Source organism: Cannabis sativa, chromosome 6, assembly GCF_029168945.1.
Source record: "Cannabis sativa cultivar Pink pepper isolate KNU-18-1 chromosome 6, ASM2916894v1, whole genome shotgun sequence".
Classification (NCBI taxonomy): domain Eukaryota; kingdom Viridiplantae; phylum Streptophyta; class Magnoliopsida; order Rosales; family Cannabaceae; genus Cannabis; species Cannabis sativa.
Window position 1 is genome coordinate 7,562,437 of NC_083606.1, and position 12,469 is coordinate 7,574,905.

General features: G+C 29.1%; 1 protein-coding gene across 2 annotated transcripts; it reads right to left on the bottom strand.

Annotated features, from left to right (window-relative positions):
• Positions 1-4,354: 4,354 nt before the first annotated feature.
• Positions 4,355-7,810, bottom strand: LOC115694907 (gamma-glutamyl peptidase 3-like). Of its 2 annotated transcripts, XM_061117869.1 has the most exons (4): positions 7,475-7,810; positions 7,355-7,405; positions 5,631-5,999; positions 4,355-4,730 (listed from the first exon to the last, which is right to left on the bottom strand). In XM_061117869.1, the coding sequence occupies exons 1-4, from the start codon at positions 7,709-7,711 to the stop codon at positions 4,632-4,634; spliced, it is 756 nt and encodes a 251-aa protein (XP_060973852.1). In that variant the 5' UTR covers positions 7,712-7,810; the 3' UTR covers positions 4,355-4,631. The 2 variants fall into 2 exon arrangements, with proteins under 2 accessions (XP_060973852.1, XP_030477869.2); XM_030622009.2 differs by having other exon boundaries at positions 7,355-7,807.
• Between the last annotated feature and the right edge of the window lie 4,659 nt (positions 7,811-12,469).

Sequence of the window (12,469 nt, forward strand, 5' to 3'; positions counted from 1 at the left end):
TAATTATAGGTTATAATATCTATTATATATGGTGGTATATATGCCTTCATTATTCATTCGTATAATTTTATTTTTCATTTTTTGATCGAATATTGATCAAATTTATGATACATTAGTTGAGGCCCTCCCATATGACCCTTAATTGATAATTGTTAATATTGTCCCTTCGTAGTTTTGCTTTTTTATATACTTAACTAATCGTGATGAATATGATGAAGTAATAATCTTGTTTAAATTAGATCACATTCCAAATGTCATTTCATAAAAAGGTTTAATTATGGTTTGCTTTTTCGTCTAATGATCCACCGAACTCTCCCTTTTATTTTTACATTTATTGGAATATATTATGAAAAGCAAAAAAAAAAAAAAAAGTAAAAAAGAGATATGATTTTTATTTTGTGAAAAGTAATACGATTATAGTCCTATATAATAAGAATGCCAAAATAAAAATAAGAATAGAAATTAAATAAAATTAAATTTAAAATGGATAAGAAAAATTGATTAAAAATTATTAAATTTTTTAATCTTACATTATAATAGTGATGTACTATCATAGTTGCTTAATTTAACTATTCTGAGAATCTTCAAACTAAATATGCTATGTAGACCTGTTGAATAAGAATCTTTAAGCAATAATATATATTAGCCTTGTTAAAATATAAATATATATGAATGTTATTTTAATAAATATTACTTATTGTTGCTACCATTTTTCACTAATATGCGTGGTTGATCAAAAGCTAGCCACATGTCCAACGACCCCATTGACGGGCGACGGGGCCAGGGGGTAGATTAAGGGTTAATATTAAAGTTAAAATCATGTAAGTTTCTGGAAAGTGCATTAGCATCCAGGAGCAAGGCATAATACTAGCGGGGCTCCCAAAGGTCAGTTAGGACTCAAGCCTACAGGAGGGCGAGAACCTCCTAGAGCTTCTAATATATGTAATTCAAGGAGATGTCTTTGAGATTTTTGGCCCATACTTGTCTGACATTACATCTCCCCATGAACACCTATTGATGGCTTATTTCTGCGCTGTCCTAACAGCCACAAACACGTCCAATCTTGTCTCACCTAATGCCTACATCAGATCCTACTCAAAACAACCATTATCAAAAATCATTTCCGAGACTTAAGAATGGCCACATAGACCCTAGTTGGCAATGAAGGATGTACCAAAGTCACTGAGATACTCACTTATTTTTGCCTATTAATAGAGAAACAATAGAGAAAAAAAAAAAAGGAGATTTTGCCTTCGCAAAAAAATCCTATTATAACGACAAGATTACAAAATATTAATACAAATAATTTGTGGACTAAGGCTAATTAACGCCTTAACCACGTAAAAATCCTCTTCCACTAAATATAATTAAATCTAACTTAATAAAATTAAGTAGTTGCTAAAAATTCCCATCAATATTTTGGTGTTTTTATTGAGAGATGTGGGAAACTTTCACCTAGAAAATTTTTCGTTGCAATGGTGAAGACTAGAAATAACCAACAACCTCCACCACCACCTCACCACCTGATCCTGAAGAACGTCACGAGGAAGTGGTAGCTTCCTGAGTTGAAGGGGAAGAAGGCAACACTAACAATTCAAATTATAGGAGGGATATAGTTACCCAAAAGATTATGAGGAGGATGATTATGCAGAACTTGTTTCTTTATGACGACAAGTCGTGGAGCACAATGCTGAATTGGCAAAGAAAAGAGAGGCAAGCAAAAGTTTGCAAGAAACCTTGACTGCCATGAAGCGAGCTATGGCTACTGCAAGCCTTAATGTGAACTTTGCGGCCATACTGCATATGCTTGACGATGCGGGAGAAGGTACTTCCCAACCACAGGGAAACCAAAAACAAAAAGGGTGAGTACCAAGCCCTATAAGGAATCATTCGAAAGAGCCTCCTCCCTTGATGGCTAAACCTACAGTACAACAAATTGAGGTTTTAAGGGAGACAAATTTATAGGCAACATAAAGTCGCCTCTAATAATAGGGATATCAGGGGCAAGAATACAATGTCACCCCTAAAGGAATCTGATTTAATCTTTTGTTCATTCGTATATATTTAGGGGTCGCCTCTAAAAGTTTTAGGGACAAATTTTGAATTAATAGGGGCGATAATTATTTCACCATTAATAAAATCAGAATATACCTATTGTGTTTAGGCGTGATTTTTCCCGTAAATAGTATTAGGGGCAACAAATAAGTGTGATCTGACACACTTTTTTAATTAAGGTAAAAGTTTGTCTAGAGAAAAAAAAAACCCTAGGAACCTCGATCCCCATTCTCTTCTTCTTATCTTTCTCGCATTTTTCATTTTTCATTTTCTCAGTGCCGCTTCTCAGACCAAAGGCACTCCCCCTCTCACGTATCACCAATGAAACCTCTTCCTCTTTCCTTCTCCTTTCTCTGTTGTTCATTGTAAAGGAAGGATATGATGACAACCGATGGCATTTAGCAAAAATTGTAGTGAGTTTTGACGTTTTAACGGAGTTTTTAAGGTTCACTAATGGCAAGCTTTGACAGGTCTGTCAAGGTACAGAGGCACGATGGTGTGGCTTAATAGGTGCGGTGGTTCTTAGAAGCAAAGAGCTAGGTTCTTTGCGAAGCTTGTATCAGATCACATCAAGAACTGGGACGATGTCAACTAGACGCTTAGTGAAACAACATACGAGCATTTTCTCTACTCAGATTATTAATAGTCTGAGTCTAGAATCTGATGCTAACTTCTGGATTGGTGTAAATACCAGCATAACTTATTATTATACAGAAGCTTGGCTAACAAAGTATCACCAGTCAAGGTGAGAATTTTTTGTGCCTGCAACATTTTCTTGGCAATAAGTTTCAACAATTTGTTGATGTGATAATTTGTTGCTTTGATGCTCTCTCTACAAAATTGTACATGTCATTAATCATAAATTAATAATGAAAATGTTTTGAGGACTATATATGGAGATCATTTGCTTCAAATCTTATTAGAAGTTTTATGCATTTTCATGAAAAGCTTACCTTGTATTACACAAAGGGAATGATACTCAAAAGAACTCATCCAAAGGAGCTAAAGTTCTCCTATCTACCATCAAAGGGTGCCTTAGAATTCAAATGTAAACTATTACTTCACATTTACTTTACACATGCCATATATATAAATTATATTTAAAATACAAATAATGTAATTATAATTGTTATTTATAACTGTTATTAAAAGTTCTAATATCTCCAAAAGCTAAGTAATTAAATTTGAATGGAAATCTTGAAGAATTAAGACTATATAAAAAGATAAATCAATGAACACCAGATTTACAAGCTTCTTCTGCATTGAAAAACACATTCCGACCGAGTTGTGCTTGGGTCCCCAAGAACCGGATAAAGTAACATCCACTATAAAATTATTTCAATTACATTCACTAGTTCTGATTTTACAAATCAAATAATATATTTTGAAATGACTTTACACAATATTACCTAATTCTTGAATACAATCAAGACAACAGATCTAAGCTCCCTTAGATCCAAGAAGACAAGCTGCCTTTGCTTCCATCAAGCTGAAATTTTTCCAGCAATTCAGTCTGAACTCTCCTCAGACATTGCAGATTACACTCCAACCTCTTGAAGTTCCAATAAATTACAATTTGCAAATTACAATCAAAGAAACACAGAAAGATATTTTGTCCTAGCAGAGCAAGAATCACTAGAAGATTCTCACAAAGATGAGAGAGTTAGTTAAAAAAAGCAACACGAACACACTATCCAAACTGTGGAAGAACTAGCTCAGCTAACTAACTCAACAGCTCAAGCCAGCTATCACTGACTTAATACTGAATACAAAACATAAAAGCTAAAAAGTTGACATTGCAAACAATAAAAGATAATAAACTAAGCAGATGCAACTAAGATCAACTTAGATGATCAATTCAAAAACTAAGACAACAACCAAAAATAATATACTAATCTAGTAAACTGCCACATAATTTTCCATCCAGATTACATTGCACTTACAATTATTATATTTTAATTTTTTATTTATTTTTTTTAATAAAAAAATAAATCACTTAAACCAATCATGGACTTACACACTTATTTAGCACTTAAAGTATTAATAATAAGACCGAGTATAGAATTACATTTAATTAAGGTCAATATTCTTACTATTTTTTTTATTAATTAAGGTTATGGGTATAACAATTTCAAATTATAAAGAATTTTATTACAAATATTTCAATAATTTAAGTGAAAAAAAATTAATTTTTAATAGATTCTTATTTAGTAACAAATTTTTAAAAAATTAATAAATAATTATTAGTAATTTAATTTTAAATATAATTAAAATTTTATTATTATTAGGTTACAAATTATTTATTTATTTTAATTTTTAAATTAATTATAATCATTCAATGATCCAAAATATGTAATATTACAGAAGACTCTTTATATTTTCTAGTCACTTGTAGTAAATCCATGATTCATAGATCATGTGTTAACATAACAAGTGGGTGGTCCTTACATAGCTTTGTCTGAAAGTTTTTATTTTATTTTAATTACAAAATGCTTAGCAAGCAAATAAGCATTTGAATATTAAAGAAATAATTAAAAAAAAAGAAAAAAAAAAAGAGAAATTATAAAAATTGATATCTATCTTCCTTTGAGAAATTTTCTGCAAATCTTCACCAAGCACTTCCTATCTGGCTCAGTTCTTTCTAACATATTTTTTGCATTTTCAGCCAAATCCTCCTGTAATCAATAATCAACTATTTAATTAAATATATATTAACAAATTTTGTATTTCTCAATTGATCATGACTAGTAAATTATATGAACATGTCTTTTTTTTTTATCATGACTAGTAATTAATTATATGAACATGTCAGATATAAAGTAATTTAATTTTATATTCAAGGACCACTTTTTCATCAGAAAATGAAGATATATTATATGAGAAAAAATATTTTAAAATTTTCAATCACTTCAAGTTAGATTTATTCTTTAATAATACATAACTTTTTAGCTTATGAATTCAATGTATATATCATACTTTCTAGAAAAAACAAAAACAATCAAAAGTTATTTTTCTTTTTTATTTAAAAAAAAAATACAAATATTAGATTTTCAAAAATAAGATTCTTAATTTTTTTTTCAAACATATACCAAATGTATACTATACAACAAATTGATACTATTTCTTTTAAAATAGGAATGTCACACTACTGTGTGTATCATTTCGTACTCCAATAATAATAATAATAATAATAATAATAATAATAACACAAAGTATTAGGTTAGAGGAGTACTAATTAATTACAATCTTTGCATTCGAAAATATATATATATATTTTTTTTAAATTTGTCTTTATGGTGGTTTCGTTATAGTTATAACACTATTTTTCTATAAATTTTGAAAAATAATGAATAGTTTACAGTGTCAGAATTATATTTGAGTTTTTTGAAGTAAATTAAAATATCAAAAATTTTGTTGTCAATATTCTAAACTATTCAAAATTTTAAAAAATTATACAAATAATATTGTAATTAACTATAAGAACTATTAAAAAAAATAAGCATATATTTTCCAACGCAAAAATTTAAAAAAAAAAAAAAATTGTAATTAACACTCCTCTAAAAATTATTAATTACCTGTATGAATTGATCAATAAGAAGGCGATCGATGAGGTTATTGAGAATATCAATGGTGTATTCAGGATGACCTTGAATTCCAAGAATGTGAGATTCCAACATGAACATCTCAACTCCTGTTTTTTCTGAGTAACCAATCACATTAGCACCTATTGGTACCTCTAAAACCTCATCTTGGTGACATTCTATAATGGAAAATGAGGATATTATTGGCATAATCATTTGATTATTATTACCATCTTCATCTTCATCCAATAATAACTTGGTCATTAATGGAGGCAAATCTTTCACTATATTCACTTTTCTTATCCCCAAATCCCAACCACTATGAGATTTTCCTACCTTTCCTCCCAATGCTCTGCTTATAACCTGAAATTGTACATTATTGAAAAGAATCAAATATATTCTATTTATATGCATAAAGGCCTTTCTCACCAAAATATAACAAAATTATTTTTACCATTATTCTTTTTCTTGTGGAATATTATTACTTTTTGTGGTCAAATAGTATTGTTGCATAATGCAACAAAAATAAAGGGAAAGGTGGGGATGACATGCATGTCACGTATATTTTTGTTGGAATAAATGGTCACAAAATTTAGAACTATTCTCTTTATATTTTGGAATTGGAATTTCAATTTGGTAAATGTGTATATGTTGTTTCACATTCAAAACTATAAATAAAGAAAAATTTAAAAAGATATCCATATTTAGTACTCTTTTATGTGTCAATATCATTATTAATTTAATTAAGAATTAGATCTTATATATATTAATATAATAACTTTAAGGAGTATTACTAGTTAATTACAAGACTGTTTAAAAGTGTTACACACTACTAATACCTAATAACTTTAAAAGTGTTTTTTAAAAGTGTTAAAAAACTAAAAGTATTACTATCATTTACTTATAATACATTTATAAAGACTCATTTTTTTTTAGGAAATTACACATTTTCTAATTTTTGTATAATATGTATAAAAATATCATTATTTATTTTTTATTTTTAAAAGAATATGGAAATAGTTAAGGGTAATTTGTTAACCTAAGTAACTAATTAACTTATATTGTTTTTTCTAATATATTTTCAATTTATTTTAAAACAATTTCCCATTATTTCAATATTTTTTTTTTTGAAAAAAAAAGCCACACATTATTATAAACTTGTATCTTGCAAACCATAAAAATGTTGCACGTCAAACAAAAAACCATAAAAATATTTAAATTAATTATTATATTTTATGTACAACAAATTTAGAAAAATATAAATTTTTTGTATTGGAATTGATAGGACCAACACAACTTAAAGCACTCAACTTTGTTTGTTAAATAAATATATTTAAATGGTGAATTAAGATTTTTACTTTTCAATTTTAATATAATATATCATGTTCTCAATTTTTTCATTTAACTTTATTCAATTCTACTAATGGTGCCTAATGTAGAAATTTTCAATATACTAAATTGTGTCCCTCTAAACTTTAACATATCAAATCGTACATCTTCCAAACTTTCATCCATATTAAATACTCGTTAGTAAAATTAAATGAAAGGCCTTGAATCTAATTTTGAGAAGAATATTTAACGATCATAAAAGTTCAAGATATACATCATAGACAAATATCCTAATTAGCTTATTTAAAATCAGAACCATCCATATTTCTTTTCATTTTACTTTTTTTGCCAAAACAATGAATTATATAAATACATATCTATATACATACCTGATGACCAAAGCAAATACCAAGAACTTTCTTGGCCATAGAGTCCAAAATCTGCAAGAGAAAGCAAAGCTTAAGAATCCAAGGTTGATTGCCATAAGCATCATAGGGACTACCACTGACCACAAAGCCATCATATTTAGACAAATCTTCCAACTCAGGAAATTCTCCTTCAACAACCCTAAACAAGTCCCATCTCTCTCCTTCTTCTCCAAAAGCTTCCACAAACACATTCAAGTAACCTCCATACATTTTTTTCACATACTCAGAGTCTCTTGCAGCTAACAAAAGACCAAATCTTTTCTCACCATGATCATCATCTCCACCTTCATTCATCACCATCCTCATCATCATTTCCATATATAATATATAATTATTATATAGCTAGCTCTTGAGTTGATATATATACTTTAAGAGGGGGGACATAGTTATATATGTATATTTATAGGGCAGACATATGGATATATATTGGAATATTATTGTGCATAGTAGTATTTAAGTATGAAAAGGAAATCCAATATATAAATCCCTACTACAAGATACTACTACTTATTGAGTTACACATAATATGTAATTTTAGAGAGTTTAATTGGTGAAAATAGATTTTTAATATTAATGTCAATTTGGATACTGATTCTCTTGATTTTTTTTTATGTCTAATTAAATGGCTTCGATTATTCCATGTATGGTGCCAAAGAAAATTTGGAAGGGTTGGATTGTTATTTTGGAAAGAGATAAAAATGTTATTGTGCAAAAGTAACTAATTAAAAAAAAAATGTAAGTGTATCAAACACTTTTTTTAAAAAAAAAAAATTGAAAACTAACTAATTATGTGTATATATAAGAGTAATTAGTGATAATGGATTCTTTTTAGTTTTAGTAATTGAATAAAAATGCTATATTTTAGTGTTTGATTAAATTTAATTTATAAGAATATAATGATTTTATTTTAATAAACTTTTATAAAATGACGTAGAGTGGAGTTTTATTATAAGTTTTTGACCCTTAAATATTCAGAATTTGATAAATATTATTACACAACCACATACGATGGAGAGGAAAACAAATTTATTTAAAAGATCATTTTATATAATATTTTATAACTAAAAGAGATTATATACAATCAATCTTACTATTCAACAATCAAATTATATAGAGGTTTCTCAAATTTCATTTCTTAAAAAAAAAAATAAATAAATAAAATAGAGGCTCACGTAAAAGATAGTGCTAAATAAATCAAGAATATATGTCATATCATTAAGAATATATCCTTTAAAAATTCTAGAAAAGAAAAATCGGCACATGTGTAACCCTAAAAAGTGCTTTAAAAAAACTTCAATCATTAAGTTATGGGGTTGGCAAGTTCTAATTTGGAAAGATTAAGGATCCAATTGATTAAAATAATTAATTTAGGAACGCCATCTCCAATAAAATGCTATATATATTTAGCACATTTTTATAAAATTATAATTAATGTGGATTAAATTTAGTACTAAATTTAGCACAAAATATAATATGAGCTAAATTTATACCACAATAAATATCACATTATTTATTTATTCTTTTTGTAATTTATAATATTTTATATTTTATTTAGAGTAATTGCGGCATAAATATTTAAGTTTAATTCACAGTTGTAAATAAATACTGAAGTTTAATTTTTAGCTGTAATAATACCTAAGTTATATTTTTGGAACTCTGTAGTATAACTGTTAAATATTAATTAAGTCATTATTCACGTGTTATTTTCTTATTGGTATATTTAAATTAATTTTTTTTTTAAAAAATAAAACTTTAATGACTTGGACCAATCAGAAATTAACATGTGGCAATTTACTTAATACTTAACACTAATGTACCTACCATTAAAAGTTCTAAAATTATAACTTAAATATTATTACCGCCAAAAATTAAACTTAAGTATTTATGCCGAAAAAAATTAGGTAATGGAAGTACTCGTCCTATTTCTGGCATAATTATACAAAAAGAATTATATTTTATAATAATATAATTTCCTCATAGCATAATTAATTATCTTTGAGTTTTATTTTATTAATATTTCAATTCATTTGTATGGTATCGAATATTTATGTTTCAAAAATTACACGAATTCTTACGTCAGAGGTGATGAAAATGTCAACTGTTGTATAAATGAATTTTTAAAAATTCTTTTTTTATATATATTTTATTTATAATTTTAGGACATAAAATTTTAATAAAAATACATTTTTAAAATTTTAAAATTATAAAAATATACTTTGTTGAGAAATAACTAAAAAAATTAAAAACAACCTCGCAACAATTATAAATCAACTACATGATAAATTCTAAAACAACCAAAAAAATAAGTAATGTCAACTATAATACAACTATAAATAAACTATAAAACAACCAAAAAAATGATTTATTATTTTTACAGAAGAGGTTTTTTCATAAATAAATAAAAAATCATATTGAAGTATTTTTGTAATTTTTTTAAAAAATTATTATAAATTTTTCTAAATGAATTAAGGATCTATATGAAAGCATATTGAAGATAAGAATTAGTTGTATATTGTAGGACCCCTACACAAGTAGGATCAACTTTGGAATATTACTACTCAAGAACCCTCCTAACCCTAATAGGGTCTATGTTCATTATACCAATGTGTGTAAATCAAATCCCATAAAAAAGGAAATAAACAATATTTTTCAAGTGCACTTTTTTTGTGGCCCGAATTATATATTCTTCACCTGTGACCTGTTTAGATTTTCATTTTAATGGAAGAAAAAAAAGAATTTGTAAGGGTATGCCTTTTGTTCCAACTAGAAGGAACATGTCTATTTAACATCGTTCTCTAGTAAGAGTATGCCTTTTGTTCCAACTAGAAGGAACATGTCTATTTAACATCGTCGTCTTTAGGGTGAGGAGGTTCTCAACCAAGAAAGCTATCTAACTTTTTTTTTTATGTTTTTTTTTTTTTGTTATTTTAACATTAGCCTATAAAAGGTCTCAATTTTTTGTTAGAATCTATTTTAAAAATTTATTTTTATTTTATTTTATTTTTAAATAAAAGGCCCAAATTTTTAAATTTTCACTCATGCTCCATACAAGCTAGAGACAGTCTATTATTTAAGGCACGTGACACTACTACAAAAAAATCCTTTCGTGTTATACATTTGTGAAATGTAAAAAAAATGACACAAAAGAGATGTTCTAAAAATTTGAATTAGTAATGAACATATATTTGCATCAGTGCAAATGCGGCCACAAAAGCATTACTAACGCAATTGGGCTTTGCATGAGCCCAAAATATATTTATGGGCTTATATATTTGTGCCAAACAAATGTTGTCTTGGACTTGTCTTGGATAGTGTTACTCGATGTGGTGAAATTATATGTAATAGGATTTGCTGGTGCATTGTTTGACTGATCTGAAGTGTAATAGTGGGACTTGGAGGTGGGGGCTTGGAGTTGGTGAAGACCTTCAGTGAGGGTACCTTGAAGAAGTGCTTGCTTCGTTGTCTTGTCCTTGATAAGACAGCAAACATCATCAAATTCAATGGTGACATTGTTATGCTTAGTGAACTGAGAAATACTAAGCAAATTTTTGATTAGACTCGGAACATGTAGAATGCCTTTTAAAACTAAGGACTGGTGAGGAAATGGAGTGGGAATTGAAGTACAACCAATTTTATTTATAGGAAGGTTAGAGCAATTACCAACTACAACTTTACCTTTGCCTTTATAGTTTGCTGAGGTGGTCAGATTTTTTGATGCATTTGTGATATGATGTGTTGCCCCACTGTCCAAGAACCATGCTCCAGATGTGTCTGATCGTGTAGTCGTTTTAGACAAGAGTGCTTGTGGTGATTCAGAGGGGGAGGCAGATGAGGAGGATGCTCCTTGAGTTTGGGGAGGGCCAGTAAAGGTTATATCAAACCTGTGATAGCACTTCAAACCAGTGTGGCCAGCTCTGCCACATAATTGACATATTGGCATGTTTCCTCTTCCTCATTTGTTGCCTTGTTGTCCTCGACCGCCTCTTTGACCATGATAGCCGCGTCCTGGGTTTCCTTGGTATCCACCATGAGTATGAGGGTTCATGGTGGTGTTGGCAAAGTTAGCTTGGACATTTGCTAAAGAATCAGCAGTTAATTGATTTATTCGCATTTCTTGAGAGTGAAGCATGAATTGCACTTCTTAAAGTGTAGGCTTGTCGGTGCGAGAAGTAAGATTCACAACTACGGCTTCATACTCGGATCCAAGGCCACCGAGTATGTAAAGAATCAAGTCTTCATTGGAGAGAGGTTGATCTGTAGTAGCTAAGGCATCTGCATATTGCTTCATCTTCAAGAAGTATTCATCGATCGAAAGAGATCCTTTCTTTGTGGATTGCAGTAATCCACGAATATAAAGCATTCTGGCTCTGGATCTTGTTGCAAATAGTTGATTCAAGATTGTCCAAATCTCAGCCGATGTTTAACAATTTATCACATGAGCAAGAATTGCCTCAAATATCGAATTCATTAACCAATGCATAATGAATTGATCAAGACGAATCAATTGATTAAACGCAGGATTAAGAGCATTACCTGCAAGAATTTGTTGTGGTTGGGGAATTGTTCCAAGCAGATGACCATTAAGATTATAGGGACGAATAGCTGCAACAACTAAGGATCTCCATAACGTGTAGTTCGATCGATCGAGTCTCAGATTCAACGGGAGCAGGTTGATGTTTGGTAATAATGCTGCTAGTGCAGCTTCTTGAACTTCATTTGGTTGTAGGTTTTTTGGTGCTTCTGGTCGACCGATAGCCATAACTCTGCTACCATACAAGAACACAGAAAAACAAAGTATTGGACCAGAAACAGAGTGAGCTTGAGAGAGAGAGAGAGAGAGAGAGAGAGAGAGAGAGAGAGAGAGAGAGAGAGAGAGAGAGAGAGAGAGAGAGAGTGAACAATGGAAGATGGAAAGCTCAATTGAATTAGCTGAGAGTAAACTTTGATATTTATACATGTTCATGGTCAGGGACCTTACAACAGAATTATAACAGAAAAGTTACAGCTGGACAGATTAACTAACTACCCGATACACCTAATTGTATCTTGATTAGTTAAGTTCGTTATTTTCCTGTT

Coding starts and splice junctions, on each gene's coding strand:
- LOC115694907 (XM_030622009.2), bottom strand. CDS start 7,711: ATGGAAATGATGATGAGGATGGTGATGAATGAAGGTGGAGATGATGAT. Junction 6,000..7,354: donor GTATTTGCTTTGGTCATCAG/GTATGTATATAG, acceptor GTACAATTTCAG/GTTATAAGCAGAGCATTGGG. Junction 4,731..5,630: donor TTATTGATCAATTCATACAG/GTAATTAATAAT, acceptor TATTGATTACAG/GAGGATTTGGCTGAAAATGC.